At 40.8% G+C, this 21,016-nt stretch overlaps 1 protein-coding gene across 2 annotated transcripts in view; it reads right to left on the bottom strand.

Annotated features, from left to right (window-relative positions):
• ece2b (endothelin converting enzyme 2b) overlaps positions 1-21,016 on the bottom strand; it is a 52,711-nt gene that overhangs the window by 16,780 nt on the left and 14,915 nt on the right. For both annotated transcript variants that reach the window (XR_009827499.1, XM_062060836.1), the window contains exons 2-11: positions 17,248-17,334; positions 17,042-17,177; positions 16,751-16,966; positions 16,568-16,692; positions 16,343-16,489; positions 10,006-10,071; positions 9,758-9,946; positions 5,732-5,874; positions 4,315-4,429; positions 4,116-4,226 (exon numbers count right to left, since the gene is read on the bottom strand). Coding sequence is in view for 1 of the 2 variants with exons in the window: in XM_062060836.1 (XP_061916820.1) it covers positions 4,116-4,226; positions 4,315-4,429; positions 5,732-5,874; positions 9,758-9,946; positions 10,006-10,071; positions 16,343-16,489; positions 16,568-16,692; positions 16,751-16,966; positions 17,042-17,177; positions 17,248-17,334 (1,335 nt within the window). In the remaining variant the exon portion in view is untranslated. The remainder of the gene's footprint in view (positions 1-4,115; positions 4,227-4,314; positions 4,430-5,731; positions 5,875-9,757; positions 9,947-10,005; positions 10,072-16,342; positions 16,490-16,567; positions 16,693-16,750; positions 16,967-17,041; positions 17,178-17,247; positions 17,335-21,016) is intronic.

Here is a 21,016-nt window from a genome sequence, read left to right as displayed (position 1 = left end):
CGACCAGGTAAGCACAGAACATTTGGACCCCTTTGACCCCTTCATATGCCCTTTGACCCCCTTATACCTCCTTTCATCCCTTTTGACGCCCTTTAAACCCCTTAGTTGCCCTTTGATGCCGTTCGACACCTTCTGACCCCCTTTGAGCCCTTAAGATCCCCTTTGACCCCCTTAGACGCCTTCAGACCCCCTTTGATCGCCTTATATGCACTTCAGACCCCCTTTAACTCCTTAAGATCCCCTTTGATCCCCTTAGATGCCTTCAGACCCCATTTGACCCCCTTAGACACCTTAAGATCCCCTTTGACCCCCTTAGACGCCTTCAGACCCCCTTTGACCCCCTTAGACGCCTTCAGACCCCCTTTGATCACCTTAGATGCACTTCAGACCCCCTTTAACTCCTTAAGATCCCCTTTGACCCCCTTAGATGCCTTCAGACCCCATTTGACCCCCTTAGACACCTTAAGATCCCCTTTGACCCCCTTGGACGCCTTCAGACCCCCTTTGACCCCCTTAGACGCCTTCAGACCCCCTTTGATCGCCTTAGATGCACTTCTGACCCCCTTTAACTCCTTAAGATCCCCTTTGACCCCCTTAGACGCCTTCATACCCCCTTTGACCCCCGTAGACGCCTTCAGACCACGCCTTCAGACCCCCTTTGATCGCCTTAGATGCACTTCAGACCCCCTTTAACTCCTTAAGATCCCCTTTGACCCCCTTAGATGCCTTAAAACCCTTTTGACCCCCTTAGACGCCTTCAGACCCCCTTTGATCGCCTTAGATGCACTTCAGACCCCCTTTAACTCCTTAAGATCCCCTTTGACCCCCTTAGATGCCTTCAGACCCCCTTTGACCCCTTAAGATCCTCTTTGAACCCCTTAGACGCCTTTGACTTAAAGATCCCCTGTGACCCCCTTAGACGCTTATAGACCCCCTTTGACTCCTTAGATGCACTTTAGACTCCCTTAGATGGCTTTTGAGCCCTTAAGACCCCCTTACAAATCCTTTGAGCCCTTTAGAACCCTCAGATCCCCTTAGATGCCTTCAGACACGTTCATATGCCTTTTAACCTCTTTAGACCCCCTTTGACACCCTTGGATGCCTTTTCTCAACCCATAGACACCCTTTGATGCATTAAGACTCCTTCAGACCCTCTTTGACCCACTTAAATGCACTTTAGACCCCCTTAGACATTCTTTGAGCCCTTTAGAACCCTAAGATACCCTTTTATGCCCTTAAACGCCTTCAGACACTGTTTGACCCATTTAGACCCCTTAGACACTGTTTGACCATTTCAAATGCCATTTGACCTCTTAAGATGCCCTTTCATCCTTTTTAGACCCCACTGACACCCTAATATTCCCATTTGACCCCTAAGACACCCTTTGATGCCTTCAGACCCCCTTTGACCCACTTAGATGCACTTTAGACCCCCTTTGACCGCCTTATATGCACTTCAGAGCCCCTTTGACCCCCTTAGATGCACTTTAGACCCCCTTAGACGTCCTTTGACCACTTTTGAACCCTTAGACACCCTCTGATGCCCAGACACCTTTAGACACTGACCCCTTAGACACTGTTTGACCCTTACAGACGCCATTTGACCTCTTTAGATGCCCTCTCACCCCCTTTAGACCCCACTTACATCCTTAGATGCCCTTTGAACCCTTAGATGCACTTTAGACCCCCTTTGACCGCCGCCTTAAATACCTTTTGACCCCTTAAGACCCCTTACGTCCTTTGAGCCCTTTAGAACCCTTATATGCTTTCAGACGCCATTTGAACCCTTTGGATGCCCTTTCACCTCTTTAGACACTTTTAGATGCCCTTTGACCCCTTAAGACGCCTTTAGATCCCCTTTCACCGCCTTAGATGCCTTTTGACCCCCTTAGATGCACTTTAGACCACCTTTGGCCCCCTTAGATGCACTTTAGACCCCCTTCGACCCCCTTAGATGCACTTGAGACCCCCTTTAGCCCAATTAGATGCACTTGAGACCCCCTTTGGGCCCCTTAGATGCACTTTAGACCCCCTTTGGCCCCCTTAGATGCACTTTAGACCCCCTTTGGCTCCCTTATATGCACTTTAGACCCCCTTCGTCCCCCTTATATGCACTTTAGACCCCCTTCGTCCCCCTTATATGCACTTTAGACCCCCTTCGTCCCCCTTAGATGCACTTTAGACCCCCTTTGGCCCTCTTAGATGCACTTTAGACCCTCTTTGGCCCCCTTAGATGCACTTTAGACCCCCTTTTGCCCCCTTAGATGCACTTTAGACCCTCTTTAGCCCTCTTAGATGCACTTTAGACCCCCTTTGGCCCCCTTATATGCACTTTAGACCCCCGTTTGCCCTCTTAGATGCACTTTAGACCCCCTTTAGCCCCCTAAATTGTACTTTAGACCCTCTTTGGCCCTTTTAGATGCACGTTAGACCCCCTTTGGCCCCCTTAGATGCACTTTAGACCCCATTTGGCCCCCTTAGATGCACTTTGACCCCCTTTAGCCCACTTAGATGCACTTTAGACCCCCTTTGGCCCTCTTAGATGCACTTTAGACCCCCTTTGGCCCCCTTAGATGCACTTTAGACCCCTCTGGCCCTCTTAGATGCACTTTAGACCCCCTTTGGCTGCCTTAGATGCACTTTAGACCCCCTTTGGCCCCCTTAGATGCACTTTAGACCCCCTTTCGCCCCTTTAGATGCACTTCAGACCCCTTTTGACCCCCTTATATGCACTTTAGACCCACTTTGACCCCCAGATGCCTTTTGACCCATTTAAAACCCTTAGACGCCTTTAGACATTGTTTTTTCCCTTTATACCCCTGAGATACCGTTTGACCCTTTCAGATGCCATTTGACCCCTTTGACTCCCAAAGATGCGCTTTAGACCCCCTTTGACGCCTTCAGACCCCCTTTTACCCCCATAGATAATAAATAAATGATAAATGGGTTATACTTGTATAGCGCTTTTCTACCTTCAAGGTACTCAAAGCGCTTTGACAGTATTTCCACATTTACCCATTCACACACACATTCACACACTGATGGCGGGAGCTGCCATGCAAGGCGCTAATCAGCAGCCATCAGGAGCAAGGGTGAAGTGTCTTGCCCAAGGACACAACGGACGTGACTAGGAAGGTAGAAGGTGGGAATTGAACCCCAGTAACCAGCAACACTCCGATTGCTGGCACAGCCGCTCTACCAACTTCGCCACGCCGTCCATATGCACTTTAGACCCCCTTTGACCCCCTTAGGCGTCTTCAGACCCCCTTTTACCCCCATAGATGCACTTTGGACCCTCTTTGACCTTATTAGACGCCTTCAAACCCCCTTCCATACCCATAGATACACTTTAAACCCACTTTGACTTCTTTAGATGTCTTTTGACCTCTTTGGACCCCCTTTGACGCCTTCAGACACCCTTTTACCCCCATAGATGCACTTTAGAGCCCATTTGACCTTAGACGCCTTCAGACCCCTTTTGACTCCCATAGATGCACTTTAGACCCCCTTAGACGCCTTCAGACCCCCTTTTACCCCTATAGATGCACTTTAGACCCCCTTTGACCTTCTTAGACGCCTTCAGGCCCCTTTTGACTCCCATAGATGCACTTTAGACCCCCTTAGACGCCTTCAGACCCCCTTTTACCCCCATAGATGCACTTTAGACCCCCTTTGACCTTCTTAGACGCCTTCAGGCCCCTTTTGACTCCCATAGATGCACTTTAGACCCCCTTAGACGCCTTCAGACCCCCTTTTACCCCCATAGATGCACTTTAGACCCCCTTTGACCTTCTTAGACACCTTCAAACCCCCTTTCATACCAATAGATACACTTTAGACCCGCTTTGACTTCTTTAGATGCCTTTTGACCTCTTTGGACCCCCTTTGACGCCTTCAGACCCCCTTATACCCCCATAGATGCACTTTAGACCTGCTTTGACCTTCTTAGATGCCTTCAGACCCCCTTTGATCCCCATAGATGCACTTTAGACCCGCTTTGACTTCTTTAGATGCCTTTTGACCCCTTTAGACCCCCTTTGACGCCTTCAAACACCCTTTGACCCCTTCAGACCCCCGAGACACCATTTGATGCCCTTTGACCCCTTTGGACTTACAATCTCCTTGCTGTGCTTGTCGAAGGTGGCTTTGACAAAGAGCGCCCCCAATGCAAAGCCAAGAGTTTCGTCAGTGTTCCCGATACACGTCTGCCAGCGTGGCGTGCACGACTGCAACACACCCGCACACACACACACACACACACATTACTCGTCAGTGTACTACTTCCACTAATACTCGTTAAAATGCTGCAAGTACCTTCTTTGTCCCGTAGAGACTTTCCAGTAGTTTATCCTGAGCGTTCTCAAAACGTTGATCCAGACTAGCGACGCTTTTCTGAACTAGCGTCCATATCATGTAATTGTTCAACAGACTGCACACACACACACACACACACACACACACACACACACACACACACACACACACACACACACACACACACACACACATGTACGTACACACACACACACACACACACACACACACACACAGAGATCATCATCGGTGCCTGTAGTAACTGTTATTGACAGAAGGGGGCAGCAGATATAATGATTGCGTGATTACAGTCCTTTCTCGCCATTTCTTGCTTCATATATTGTGCTTCAACACATCAGGTTTTTTTCCCAGCAAATTCTACCACAGGGGTGTCCAAACGTTTTCCAGCGAGGGCTGAGAGGGGGGGGGCACATTGAAGGTGAAAGATACTAAAAACAATACAATGTAGATCTATTAAAATATGCCAAACTATCTGACAACAACGTCCTTTTTTACTTTGTGCTATTAGTAACAAAGCATATTCTACTTCACCGTTGCCCTAAATTAAGCATTTCAAGCATGAAAATGGCTAAAAGAAGTAAAAATATCAATAGTCCAATAGTATTGGCCACTCCAGACCAAAACAATCATTGTCGGCTACTGATTGGCTCAGCCTCAGACAGCATTACTAACTGTTTTGTAGCCCAACGCTTTAGTCATAAAACTCACTACTTGACACATGCTAACTGTTAGCATGTTAAACTTATATGCTAACTATTCTGTGCCAATTTTGCAGCCAAACGCCACAGACTCATATAACTTCGTACTTGACACGTGTTAACTGTTAGAATGCCAACCTTTTCAGCCAATTTTGCAGCCGAACGCTTTACTCATATATTTCAGTACTCGACACATGCTAACATTATGTGCTAACTTTTTTGTGCCAATTTTGCAGTCAACCGCCTCAGACTCATATAACTTCGTACTTGACACGTGTTAACTGTTAGCATGCCAACCTTTTCAGCCAATTTTGCAGCCGAACGCTTTAGTCATATCATTCAGTACTTGACACATGTTAACTGTTGGCATGCTAACGTCATGTGCTAATTTTTTTTGTGCCAATTTTGTAGCCGAACGCCTCAGGATCACATAACTTGGTACTTGCCATGTTCTAATTGTTAACATGCTTACATTTTTAGCCAATTTTGCAGCCGAAAGCCTCAGAGTCATATAAATTGGTACATGACACATGCTAACTGTTAGCATGCTAACTTTTTTTTGTGCTAATTTTGCATGAAAAATATCAATACCACAGCAGTATTGGGCGCTGTTCAGTATGGTGTATTAACAGTGTATTAACAGCGATAAACGACTGTATGATGATTGTGTGATTATTATGATTGCGTGTGAGTATCACCTGTGCTCCGTCCGGTTGATGAGTTCTGAGACTTGTTGCAGATATTCCCAGGCGTAGACCACAACAAGTTCGGTGTCGTTGAGTTCCAGAGGCAACAAAGACGACGACAGGAAGTCCAGCCAGTCCACTGCCGGCGCCAGCGTCTGAAGATGACAGCCAGGACTTATTCTGCTGTATGCTGATGGCAATTATGCAATAGTTGTGTATCTTCTGCCATCTAGTGGCAGAGTGTTTCATTCTTCTACCTGCCGTACATTTAACCATTTTTGTAGTTTAGCATGCTAACTGTTAGCATGCTAACTGTTAGCATCCACATCATTTAATGTGGCCCGCCACATGATTTAATGTGGACCCGCCACGTCATCTAAGGTGGCCCGCCACATCATTTAAAGTGGCCCGTCACGTCATCTAAGGTGGCCCGCCACATCATTTAAAGTGGCCCTCTACATCATTTAATGTGGCACGTCACCTAAGGTGGCACGTCACCTAAGGTGGCCCGCCACGTCGTTTAAGGTGGCCCGCCATTTCATCTAAAGTGGCCTGCCACATCATTTAAAGTGGTCCGTCACTTCATCTCAGGTGGCCCGCCACGTCGTTTAAGGTGGCCCGCCAATTCATCGAAGGTGGCCCGCCATTTCATCTAAGGTGGCCCGCCAAATCATCTAAGGTGGCCCACTACATGATTTAAGGTGGCCCGCCACATGATTTAAGGTGGCCCGCCACATGATTTAAAGTGGCCCGTCACGTCATCTAAGGTGGCCCGCCACGTCATTTAAAGTGGCCCGTCATGTCATCTAAGGTGGCCCGCCACATCATTTAAAGTGGCCCTCTACATCATTTAAAGTGGCACGTCACCTAAGGTGGCCCGCCACGTCGTTTAAGGTGGCCCGCCATTTCATCTAAGGTGGCCTGCCACATCATTTAAAGTGGTCCGTTACTTCATCTCAGGTGGCCCGCCACGTCGTTTAAGGTGGCCCGCCAATTCATCGAAGGTGGCCCGCCATTTCATCTAAGGTGGCCCGCCAAATCATCTAAGGTGGCCCACTACATGATTTAATGTGGCCCGCCACATGATTTAAGGTGGCCCGCCACATGATTTAAAGTGGCCCATCACGTCATCTAAGGTGGCCCGCCACGTCATTTAAAGTGGCCCGTCATGTCATCTAATGTGGCCCGCCACATCATTTAAAGTGGCCCTCTACATCATTTAAAGTGGCACATCATCTAAGGTGGCCCGAGAATTCACCTAAGGTGGCCCGCCACGTCGTTTAAGGTGGCCCGCCATTTCATCTAAGGTGGCCCGCCAAATCATCTAAGGTGGCCCACTACATGATTTAAGGTGGCCCGCCACATGATTTAAAGTGGCCCGCCACGTCATCTAAGGTGGCCCGCCACATCATTTAAAGTGGCCCGTCACATCATTTAAAGTGGCCCGTCACGTCATCTGTGGCCCGCCACATCATTTAAAGTGGCCCGTCACGTCATCTAAGGTGGCCCGCCACGTCATTTAAAGTGGCCCGTCATGTCATCTAAGGTGGCCCGCCACATCATTTAAAGTGGCCCTCTACATCATTTAAAGTGGCACGTCATCTAAGGTGGCCCGACAATTCACCTAAGGTGGCCCGCCACGTCGTTTAAGGTGGCCCGCCATTTCATCTAAGGTGGCCTGCCACATCATTTAAAGTGGTCCGTCACTTCATCTCAGGTGGCCCGCCATGTCGTTTAAGGTGGTCCGCCAATTCATCGAAGGTGGCCTGCCACATCATTTAAAGTGGTCCGTCACTTCATCTCAGGTGGCCCGCCATGTCGTTTAAGGTGGTCCGCCAATTCATCGAAGGTGGCCCGCCAATTCATCGAAGGTAGCCCTCTACATCATCTAATGTGGCACGCCACGTTATTTAAAGTGGCTTGCTACAATGTGGTCGTCACTTCATCTAAGGTGGCCATCCACATCATTTAAGGTGGCCCTCCACTTGATCTAAGGTGGCCTGCCACATCATTGTGGTCAGCCAAATAATTCTGTTGTGGCCTGCCACATCATTTACCTGGCCTGTAAAAGGCCTGATAAAAAAAGCACTACTACACACGCTGCAGGACCATTTGTATCGCACATGATAACGCACACAAGTCAACACGCTGCAGGACTGCTTGTATCGCACATGATATCGCACACAAGTCAACACGCTGCATGACTGCTTGTATCGCACATGATATCACACACAAGTAAATACGCTGCCGGCCTGCTTGTATCGCACATGATATTGCACACAAGTCAACACGTTGCAGGACTGCTTTTATCGAACATGATATCACACCCACATGTAAACAAGTTGCAGGGTTGCTTGTATCGCCCATGACATTGCACAGAAGTCAACATGCTGCAGGTCTGCTTGTATTGCACATGATATCACACACACACACACACACACACACACACACACACACACACACACACACACACACACACACACACACACACACACACGTAAACAAGTTGCAGGGCTCCTTGTATCGCCCATGACATCGCACACAATTCAACAAGTTGCAGGGTTGCTTGTATCGCTCATGATATCGCACACAAGTCAACACGCTGCAGGACTCCTTGTATCGCACATGATATCACACACACAAGTAAACACGCTGCAAGACCGCTTGTATCGCACATGATATCGCACACAAGTCAACACGCTGCAGGACTGCTTGTATCGCACATGATATCACACACAATTAAACAAGCTGCAGGGATGCTTGTATCGCTTATGATATCACACACAAGTCAACACACTGCAGGACTGCTTGTATCGCACATAACATCACACACAAGTAAACAAGTTGCCGGGTTGCTTGTATTGCACATTATATCGCACACAAGTCAACATGCTGCAGGACTGCTTGTATCGCACATATCACACACAAGTAAACAAGCTGCAGGGCTGCTTGTATCGCTCATGAAATCGCACACAAGTCAACACAATGCAGGACTGCTTGTATCGCACATAATATCACACACAAGTAAACAAGTTGCAGGGTTGCTTGTATCGCACATGATATCACACACAAGTAAACAAGCTGCAAGGCTGCTTGTATTGCTCATGATATTGCACACAAGTCAACACGCTGCAGGACTGCTTGCATCGCACATTATATCGCACACAAGTCAACATGCTGCAGGACTGCTTGTATCGCACATGATATCACACACAAGTAAACACGCTGGAGGGCTGCTTGGATCGCTCATGATATCGCACACAAGTCAACACACTGCAGGACTGCTTGTATCGCACATATCACACACAAGTAAACAAGTTGCAGAGATTGCTTGTATTGCACATTATATCGCACGCAAGTCAACCCGCTGCAGGACTGCTTGTATCGCACATGATATCGCACACAAGTCAACACGCTGCAGGACTGCTTGTATTGCACATGATATTGCACACAAGTAAACACACTGAAAGGCTGCTTGTATCGCACATTTTACATACAAGGCCATATAATTCCATGCTTGTTGTTTTTTTTGCTGATATCAGACCAATATCCGATATCAATATCAGACCGGGACACTCCCAGTCCAAACTAAGAAGCAGGCAACACTCCAGGGTCTACCCCCCCGCCTCTCACATTCAAAATAATGGAGAAAAAAAAAAAGTACATTATCGAAAGAGGAATGAAGAAAAAAAGGTTAGTGGATTATTATTGGTATCGGCCGATACACAGTGTTGCTGTATTAGCGTGTTTATTTCTGTATGGATTGTCATCTCGCCTTCCATCTTGGCCTCATGGCGATTTATGACCACTGGACAGTGTGTGTGTGTGTGTGTGTGTGTGTGTGTGTGTGTGTGTGTGATGTTCCACAGCTGATGCCCCCACCGTCGTTATGTAATGAATTGCTTTCTAAGGGGATGCAGTCATATAGCAACAGCACCTAGCAACGGTTGCCGTGGTGACTAATAACCGAGCGGTGCGGAGCTGAACATCAACAAAGCGACAATGCTCCTTGTTTGCCCGTAGCCCCGCCCACCTCACCTGCAGCTCGGATATGGTCACTTTGTGGTAGATCTTCTCTTCGTCCCGTCGCTGGTCCTGCGGCACGGTGATGTTGGCCAGGGCCGTCTCAAAGTCCAGTATCTGCTGCATTTGAAGCTGGGTGGAGGCTCTGGCCCCGCCCAGCAGCGTGCCCAGTTCCACCATGTAGTCCAGGTACGCCAGTAAGACCTGGACGGAGCAGTCAGGAGCAGCTCCGACAACGTTGTCATGCTGCGGAACATTCTCACCTTCTCATTGGCTGTCTTGTTGAGGTAATAGTCCCGGGACGGCAGGAAGAGACCTGATTGGTCCACCTGGATGGGTGCACGGAACATGACATTGGCACTTATTTCTTAAAAACTAATTGATTTTATGGGGAAAATGGCTACAAGATTCATTTTAGGAGCAAAAAATACATAAAGAGAACTTGTAAATGAAATTTCCGTCATCTATACGTCCAACTAGTTGTGCTGAGTCGTTAAACATGGAATCTATCAATTCACATCCCAAACGCGATTCTTATTCATTATTCATCCAGATTCTTACGGTGCCCCTAAAGGGACATGGGGGAAATTCTATTTTTTACAATTTTTTAAATTTTTTTTTTAGACATGTATCTTATGCGCACGAGAAACTTTTTATAAAATTATTTAAAAAATAAATTTTTTTTTTTTTTTTTTAAATAATTTTATAAAAAGAAACTATCTCGTGCACACGACAAAGATTTTCGTGTGCGAGAGATAGTTTTTTAAAATAATTTTATAAAAAGTTTAGATACATGTCTAAAAAAAAATAAAAAATTTAAAAAATCATAAAAAATAAAATTTCCCCCATGTATGTCTAAAAAAAAATAAAAATAAAATAAAAATTACAAATTTTTTATTTTTATTTTTTATAATTTTATAAAAAGTTTCTTGTGCGCACGAGAAAGTTTCTCTTGCGCACGACATAGTTTCTCGTGCTCACGAGATACATGTCTAAAATAAATAAATAAATAAAAATAAATTATTAAAAAAAATATCTATTTTTTATTTTTCATTTTTTTTAGACATGTATCTTGTGCGCACGAGAAACTTTTTGTAAAATTATTTAAAAAATATTTTTATTTTTTAAATAATTTTATAAAAAGAAACTATCTCGTGCACACGACAAAGTTTCTCGTGTGTGAGAGAGTTTCTCATGCGCACGAGATACATGTCTAAAAAAAATAAAATAAAAAAAAATAAAAAACATTTTTTTTTTATGCTTTATAAAATTATAAAAAATTTAAAAAAATTATAAACTTAAATTTTTTATAATTTATAAAATTATAAAAAATAAAAATGTATAATTTTTTTATTTTATTTTTTTAAGACATGTATCTCGTGCGCAATAGAAACTATCTCGCGCACACGAGAAATTTTGTCGTGTCCACGAGATAGTTTCTTTTTATAAAATTATTTCTTTTTAAAAAATACAATTTTATTTATTTTTTAAATAATTTTATAAAAAGTTTAGATACATGTCTAAAAAAAAATAAAAAATAAAAAAAATCATAAAAAATAAAATTTCCCCCATGTATGTCTAAAAAAAATTTAAAACAATAAAAATTACAAATTTTTTATTTTTATTTTTTATAATTTTATAAAAAGTTTCTTGTGTGCACGAGAAAGTTTCTCTTGCGCACGACATGTCTAAAATAAATAAATAAATCAAAATAAATTATAAAAAAAAAATTCTATTTTTTATAATTTTTCATTTTTTTTAGACATGTATCTTGTGCGCACGAGAAACTTTTTGTAAAATTATTTAAAAAATATTTGTATTTTTTTATTTTTTTAATAATTTTATAAAAAGAAACTATCTCGTGCACACAACAAAGTTTCTCATGTGCGAGAGATAGTTTCTCATGCGCACGAGATACATGTCTAAAAAAAATGAAAAATTATAAAAAATAGAATTTTTTTTTTATAATTTATTTTGATTTATTTATTTACACACGAGAAATTTTGTCGTGTGCACGAGATAGTTTCTTTTTATAAATGTTTTTTTATTAAAAATAAAATTTTATTAATTTTTTAAATAATTTTATAAAAAGTTTAGATACATGTCTAAGAAAAAATTAAAAATTAAAAAAATTATAAAAAATTAAATTTCCCCCATGTATGTCTAAAAAAATAAAAATAAAATAAAAATTACAAATTTATTTTTTTAATTTTTTATAATTGTATAAAAAGTTTCTTGTGCGCACGAGAAAGTTTCTCGTGCTCACGAGAAAGTTTCTCGTGCTCACGAGATACATGTCTAAAAAAAATTAAAAAATAAAAATATTTTATAAAAAAAAAAAATTCCTCCATGTCCCTTTAGGGGCTCCGTGGATTCTAAATCAATTCTTGATTTTCAAAAATATATACATATATATATATTTTTTTAGACATGTCCGATAATATCGGACTGCCGATATTATCGGCCGATAAATGCTTTAAAATGTAATATCGGAAATTATCGGTATCAAAAAGTAAAATGAATAACTTTTTAAAATTCCGCTGTACAGAGCGGTACATATCCGGTAAAACACGGACGTAGGGCGCACTTGCCAACCCTCCCCATTTTCCCGGGAGACTCCCAAATTTCAGTGCCCCTCCGGAAAATCTCCCGGGGCATCCATTCTCCCGATTTCCACCCGGACAACAATATCGGGGGCTTGCCTTAAAGGCACTGCCTTTAGCGTCTTCTACAACCTTTCTTCACGTCCACTTTTCCTCCGTGCAAACAGCGTGCCGGCCCAGTCACATAATATATGCGGCTTTTACACACACTTAAGTGAATGCCAAGCATACTTGGTCAACAGCCATACAAGTCACACCGAGGGTAGCCGTATAAACAACTTTAACACTGTTACAAATACGCGCCACACTGTGAACCCACACCAAACAAGAATGACAAACACATTTCGGGAGAACATCCGCACCGTAACACAACATAAACACAACAGAACAAATACCCAGAACCCCTTGCAGCACTAACTCTTCCGGGACGCTACAATATACACCCCCGCTACCACCAAACCCCCCCCCCCCCCACACACACCTCAACCCCCCCATCTACCGAATTCGGAGGTCTCAAGGTTGGCAAGTATGCTCTAGTACAGTGGTCCCCAACCACCGTGGACCGATTGGTACCGGGCCGCACAAGAAAAATAAATAAATAAATAAATATATATATATATATTTATTTTAAATTAAATCAACATAAAAAACACAATATATACATTATATATCAATATAGATCAATACAGTCTGCACGGATACACACATGATTGTATTTCTTTATGACAAAAAAAAATTATAATAAATACAATCCCCCCCCACCCGGTCTGTGGGACAAATTTTCAAGCTACAAAAAGGTTGGGGACCACTTTGGGCTTTGGTGGTTGGGGGCGTGGTTATTTACAGCTAGAATTCACCAACTCGAGTATTTCATATATATATATATATATATATATATATATATATATATATATATATATATATATATATATATATATATATATATATATATATATGTATGAAATACTTGACTTTCAGTGAATTATATATATATATATATATATATATATATATATATATATATATATATATATATATATATATATATATATATATATATATATATATATATATATATATATATATATATATATTATTTACATAGAAAAAAAAAAATACTTGAATTTCAGTGTTCCGGTGGCTATCCATTAGATGGCAGTATTGTCCTCTTTAACTTCTCCGTTCATTGGGCAGGCAAGCTGTTTATATTGTGGGAAAGCGGACGTGAGAACAGGCTGTCCCCACTCAGTCTCAGGTCCGCATTGAGCTGGAGGGGGCGTGGCCTCCAGCTCCGGCTGAATACCGGGAGTTTGTTGGGAGAAAATCTCTGCCGGGAGGTTGTCGGGAGAGGCGCTGAATACCGGGATTGTCCCGCTAAAAACGGGAGTGTTGGCAAGTATGTGGTAAAGTTACATTGTTTAATGCAGGGGTCACCAACGCGGTGCCCGCGGGCACCAGGTAGCCCGTAAGGACCAGATGAGTAGCCCGCTGGCCTGTTCTAAAAATAGCTCAAATAGCAGCACTTACCCGTGAGCTGCCTCTATTTTTTAAATTTTATTTATTTACTAGCAAGCTGGTCTCGCTGTGCTCGACATTTTTAATTCTAAGAGAGACAAAACTCAAATAGAATTTGAAAATCCAACAAAATATTTTAAAGACTTGGTCTTCACTTGTTTAAATAAATTCATTATTTTTTTTACTTTGCTTCTTATAACTTTCAGAAAGACAATTTTAGAGAAAAAATACAACCTTAAAAATGTTTTTAGGATTTTTAAACACATATACCTTTTTACCTTTTCAATCAATCAATCAATGTTTATTTATATAGCCCTAAATCACAAGTGTCTCAAAGGGCTGTACAAGCCACAACGACATCCTCGGTACAGAGCCCACATACTGGCAAGGAAAAACTCACCCCAGTGGGACGTCGGTGAATGACTATGAGAAACCTTGGAGAGGACCGCATATGTGGGTAACCCCCCCCCCCTCTAGGGGAGACCGAAAGCAATGGATGTCGAGTGGGTCTGACATAACATTGTGAAAGTCCAGTCCACAGTGGATCCAACACATCAGCGGGAGTCCAGTTCACAGCGGGGCCAACAGGAAACCATCCCGAGCGGAGACGGGTCAGCAGCGCAGAGATGTCCCCAACCGATGCACAGGCTAGTGGTCCACCCGGGGTCCCGACTCTGGACAGCCAGCACTTCATCCATGGCCACCGGACCTATGCAACTCCCCCTCGCAAGGGACAGGGGAGAAGAGGAGAGAAGAAAAGAAACGGCAGATCAACTGGTCTAAAAAAGGGGGGTCTATTTAAAGGCTAGATTATACAAATTAGTTTTAAGATGGGACTTAAATGCTTCTACTGAGGTAGCATCTCTAACTGTTACCTAGTGAAGTAACTGTTAAATTCCTTCCTCTTCTTTCCTGACAATTTAAATCAATGTTCAAGTATTTTTTATTTTTTTATTGTAAACAATAATAAATAAATTTTAATTTAATTCTTCATTTTAGCTTCTGTTTTTTTGACGAAGAATATTTGTGAAATATTTCTTCAAACTTATCATGATTAAAATGCAAAAAAATTATTCGGGCAAATCTAGAAAATCTGTAGAATCAAATTTAAATCTTATTTCAAAGTCTTTTGAATTTCTTTTAAAAATTTTGTTCTGGAAAATCTAGAAGAAAAAAGGATTTGTCTTTGTTAGAAATATAGCTTGGTCCAATTTGTTATATACTCTAACAAAGTGCAGATTGGATTTTAAGCTATTTAAAACATGTCATCCAAATTCTAAAATGAATCTTAATCAGGAAAAACTACTAATGATGTTCCATAAATTCTTTTTTTAATTTTTTCAAAAAGATTCGAATTAGCTGGTTTTTCTCTTCTTTTTTTCGGTTGAATTTTGAATTTTAAAGAGTCGAAATTGAAGATAAACTATGTTTCAAAATTTAATTGTCATTTTTTTCGTGTTCTCTCCTCTTTTAAACCGTTCAATTAAGTGTAAATATCTTTAATTATTAATAATAACATAGAGTTAAAGGTAAATTGAGCAAATTGGCTATTTCTGGCAATTTATTTAAGTGTGTATCAAACTGGTAGCCCTTCGCATTAATCAGTACCCAAGAAGTAGCTCTTGGTTTCAAAAAGGTTGGTGACCCCTGGTTTAATGCATCCAGCGGGGCATCACAACAAGATTAGGCATAATAATGTGTTAATCCCACAACTGTACGTATCCGTATCGGTTGATATCGAAATCTGTAATTAAGAGTTGGACAATATCGGAATATCGGATATTGGCGAAAAAGCCATTATCGAACATCTCATTTTATATATATATATATATATATATATGTATGTGTGGGAAAAAAATCACAGGACTATTTCATCTCTACAGGCCTGTTTCATGAGGGTTTTCCTCAATCCTCAGGAGATCTCAGGAAATCTCCTGAGGATTGAGGAAAACCCTCATGAAACAGGCCTGTAGAGATGAAATAGTCCTGTGATTTTTTTCCCACACATACATATTACGCTCTACCACGGTATCGAGCACTATTTTTTGGGATAATCTAATTAAGACATATATATATATATATATATATATATATATATATATATATACATATATATATATATATATATATATATATATATATATATATATATATATATATATATATATATATATATATATATATATATATATATATATATATATATATATTTTTTTTTTTTCAGGCCATCTCCATGGAACCAAAAGGAACTTTTCTAACCTTTAAACTATTTTGAAAAATGTTCATTGTAACTACTATAACAAATAACATATCGGGAGAATCGATTCTGAATGGAATCGTCACCCCAGGAATCGGAGTTGGATCGAATGGTTAGGTGCCCAAAGTGTCACACCCCTAGTGGACTACATCACATGTTGCTTCTGTTGCCAATCAGGGAAGTCTTAAAAAGTTCGGTTTCGTACGAACGATGGCCGTCCGTCACCTGGATGACGTTGCTGTTGGAGTTCTTAGGGTCGGCACTGACTCCCACGCTGAAGAAGGGCTGGGCTCGGTACGGCCCCGAAACCATCTTCAGAACCTCCATGAAGTTGTCCTTCTCCCAGGGTCCCGTCATGTTCCAGCCCCCGATCTAAGAAGCACAGAGGCCCACAGCTGAGGACCGGCTGCAGTGGAACTCCTGATGGGGCGATCGGGTGCAGTTGCTTACCTTGGCGATGAGGTTGACGAGAGGCTTCGCCCCTTGTTCCTCGATTCTCTGGGTATTGAGGCAGGACAGGTAGTAGGACTGAGTCTTCTTCTCTGCCTCACTGCTGCCGTTAAATGTCCCGTTCTCTGATTGGAAAGACCAGATGTTAAGAGCTTTTACGGACCGTGCTGCTGGCCGCCTCACCCAGCAAGTGCTTGAGGAGCGCCTGGTTCTGCTCCCAGATGCTGTTGAAGGTGGACCAGCGCGAGCGTCCGTCGGGAAGCGGGTTCTTCCGTATCCACCCCCCGCAGGCGAACTGGTAGAAGTCCTGGCAGGGGTCCACGCCACGGTCCATGGCCTCCACCATCTGACTGGCCACCTTCACGCACGCCTCCGTCAGGCACAGGCCACGCCCACTGCCTGGCCGCCACCAAAGAGGACGAGTGAAATTAGAGCCGGGGCGAGCCGGGGAACGGCACCGATCCGCGCCGTTACCTGGTGCCAGACCCAGTCCGAGGAGCAGCAAACAGGCCAGCAGACCCAGCAGGGTGACGAGCAGCAGAAGCGACAACACGAACTCCAGCTTGGTTCTTCTGGCCAGAACATTCTCACCGGTCTTCCTGAAGCCCACCTGGAGGAGACGTGACCACGTGAGACTAAGTGGTCCACGCCACTCCAGTCTGCGTGTTGCATTCACTGACCTCCATTCTGTCCGGAGAGGACGCCGCCTCTGCCGGGGCGTCGGACACCTCGTCCTCTTCCAGAGTGGCCCGCTTGTAGCTGGACATCTGAAGGTCGTCAGCAGAATCAGAATAGAATCCGAAAACAATCGGAATTGAATTAGAATAGAATCATCATAGAATTACAACACAATCAGAATTTAATCGGAATAGAATCAGAATATTAATAGAATAGAATTAGAATAGAATCATAAAATAAGTAGAATAGAATCAGAATAGAACTAGAATATAATTAAAACAGAATAAAACAATCAGAATATAAATATAAATTAATCAGAACAGATTTCTAATAGAATCTGAATTAAATCAGAATATACTTAGAACAGAATCAGAATAGGATCAGAATTTAATTACAATAGAACCAGAATTTAATTAGAATATAATCAAAATATGAATGGAATAGAATGAGAATTAAATCAGAATATAATTCAAATCCATTTTAAACGAAATTAGAACAGAATCAGAATAGTATTGGAATAGAATCAGAAATGAATCGGAATAGATTTAGAATAGAATCCAAATTAAATCAGAATGGAATTAGAATAGAATCAGAATACAATTAGAATAGAATCAGAATTGAACTAGAATCTAAATATATATGGAATAGAATGAGAATTAAATTAGAATATAATTAAAATAGAATTTAAACGAAATTAGAACAGAATCAGAATATAATTGGAATAGAATCAGAAATGAATCGGAATAGATTTAGAATAGAATCCAAATTAAATCAGAATATAATTAGAATAGAATCAGAATACAATTAGAATAGAATCAGAATTGAATTAGAATCTAAATACAGTATACATGGAATAGAATGAGAATTAAATCAGAAAATAATTAAAATAGAATTTAAACGAAATTAGAACAGAATCAGAATATAATTGGAATAGAATCAGAAATGAATCGGAATATATTTAGAATAGAATCCAAATTAAATGAGAATATAATTAGAATATAATCAGAATACAATTACAATAGAATCAGAATACAATTAGAAAATAATCAGAATTGAATTAAAATAGAATCAGAATACAATTAGAAAAGAAACAGATTTGAGTCAGAATATAATTAGAATATAATTGGAAAAGAATCAGAACTGAATTAGAATAGATTCACAATAGAATCAGAATAAAATCAGAATTGAATTAAAATACAATTAAAATAGAATCAGAATATAAATAAAATAGAATCAGAATAGAAACAGATTTGGAATCAGAATTAAACTAGGATTAGAAAAGGATTTGAATAGGATAAGAATACGATCACAATAGAATAAGAATTGAATTCAATCATATTTACAATAGAATCAGAATATAATAAAATGTAATTCCAATAGAATCAGAGTAGAGTCACACAGAGTAACAAAGTTTGAGAAAGAAAACACATCAGAAGTATTTTGAAGTAGTTTATGTAAAAGTATGACTAATTATGTGGGTCCAGCCGTCCTTCGCTTCACACTTTGCAGTTTCAAGTTGCTGACTTTTTGGGCTGCTTTGTTTGTTTGAAATCTTATTTCAAGTATAATTAAGCACGTTTTAAGCATAACAATGTCTACATGAACTAAAACTATCAGGTACCGATGTTATTTCATGTCTCGAAGGCTCTCATATTGTCAAAAAACTTTATTTAGAAAGTCTCACAATAGTTTTTCTATGCTTGAAAATATTAGATTTTTTAATGAATAATTCCTACTTGGTGGGATTTCATTCACCACCACAGTGCTAAATACTTTTTATTGCCGTCTGAAGATGACATCATACAACAAAATGTTCGTTTTAAAAGTTAGCGGGATGAAATATGGCCACAGGAGTTGTAAAGGAATTAATCAAAAAATGTGCTAAGTCTTTGAGTGAGTATACATTGGAGTTCCCTGGGACCTTTTTGTCCCCCATTGACTCCCTCTTATAATGACCATTTTTCAATATACTGTAAAGCTGTTATTTTATTATGCTTTTTCCATGAAAACCAAATGAATCCAAGCATTTCACTTTGAAATATACACCAACGCTATTAGAGGTGTAAATTCACCCTTCAACCACTAGATGCCGCCAGAGTACCATAGAGTACCATATATTCATATTAGACCCATAGTTGCTTTGAATCTACCTCTATTACTTATATGTCATAAAAACTAGAGATGTCCGATAATATCGTTTTTTTGTTTTTTTTTTTTTTTGTTTTTAAAATTAAATCAACATAAAAAACACAAGATACACTTACAATTAGTGCACCAACCCAAAAAACCTCCCTCCCCCCTTTACACTCATTCACACAAAAGGGTTGTTTCTTTCTGTTATTAATATTCTGGTTCCTACATTATATATCAATATATATCAATACAGTCTGCAAGGGATACAGTCCGTAAGCACACATGATTGTGCGTGCTGCTGCTCCACTAATAGTACTAACCTTTAACAGTTAATTTTACTCATTTTCATTCATTACCAGTTTCTATGTAACTGTTTTTATATTGTTTTACTTTCTTTTTTATTCAAGAAAATGTTTTTAATTTATTTATCTTATTTTACTAATTTTTTTAAAAAGTACCTTATCTTCACCATACCTGGTTGTCCAAATTAGGCATAATAATGTGTTAATTCCACGACTGCATATATCGGTTGATATCGGTATCGGTTGATATCGGTATCGGTAATTAAAGAGTTGGACAATATCGGAATATCGGATATCGGCAAAAAGCCATTATCGGACATCCCTAATAAAAACCACCTTGGTGACTTGGTAGTAGTGTTGCCCCGATACCAATATTTTGGTTCCGGTACCAGTACCAAAATGGATTTCGATACGTTTCTGTACTTTGATACTTTTCTAAATAAAAGGGACCACAAAAAAAATGCATTATTGGCTTTATTTTAACAAAAAATATTAGGGTACATTAAACATATGTTTCTTATTGCAAATGTGTCCTTAAATAAAATAGTGAACCTACAAGACAACTTGTCTTTTAGTAGTAAGTAAGCAAACAAAGGCTCCTAATTTAGCTGCTGACGTACGCAGTAACATATTGTGTCATTTATCATTCTATTATTTTGTCAACATTATTAAGGACAAGCAGTAGAAAATGAATTATTAATCTACTTGTTCATTTACTGTTAATATCTGCTTACTTTCTCTTTTAACATGTTCTATCTACACTTCTGTTAAAATGTAATTGTGGAGGTCTCGCTCCTCCGGGTTCCTTGGACCACCAATGAGGGACATGACAGCCTTGTTCATCTTTGTAAACATAGATTTATTTTGCAATAAATGTTATTTTTGATCTTTTTCCGTTGTTTCTGTCTTTTCGCTCTCACTCTCGTTCGTGCTCGTTTCCCCCCATCAACAACTCCCCCTCTCCTTCCCGACTGCTGCCTTTAACAGAGCGACAGGTGATCAGACAAACACTCTCAGCTGTGTCATCTACGCACCTGTCGCTGATCTCGAAGCCGGTCCTGGCACACCCCGCCTTCGCTGCAGGTCCGCAGGCCACACCTCCACCCCCCACAATAATAATCACTTATTCTTCTGTTGTTTGGATACTTTACATTAGTTTTGGATGACACCACAAATTTGATACCACCAAGTAGTTACAGGATCATACATTGGTCATATTCAAAGTCCTCATGTGTCCAGGGACATATTTCCTGACTTTATAAACATAATACACATTTTTTTTAAACGGAAGAAGATGTTGTAATGCCAAAAAATATCGATGTAATCGTAGTAGTAT

This window comes from Entelurus aequoreus, linkage group LG10, assembly GCF_033978785.1.
Source record: "Entelurus aequoreus isolate RoL-2023_Sb linkage group LG10, RoL_Eaeq_v1.1, whole genome shotgun sequence".
NCBI classification, from domain to species: domain Eukaryota; kingdom Metazoa; phylum Chordata; class Actinopteri; order Syngnathiformes; family Syngnathidae; genus Entelurus; species Entelurus aequoreus.
This window is presented reverse-complemented; position numbering and strand designations above follow the sequence as displayed.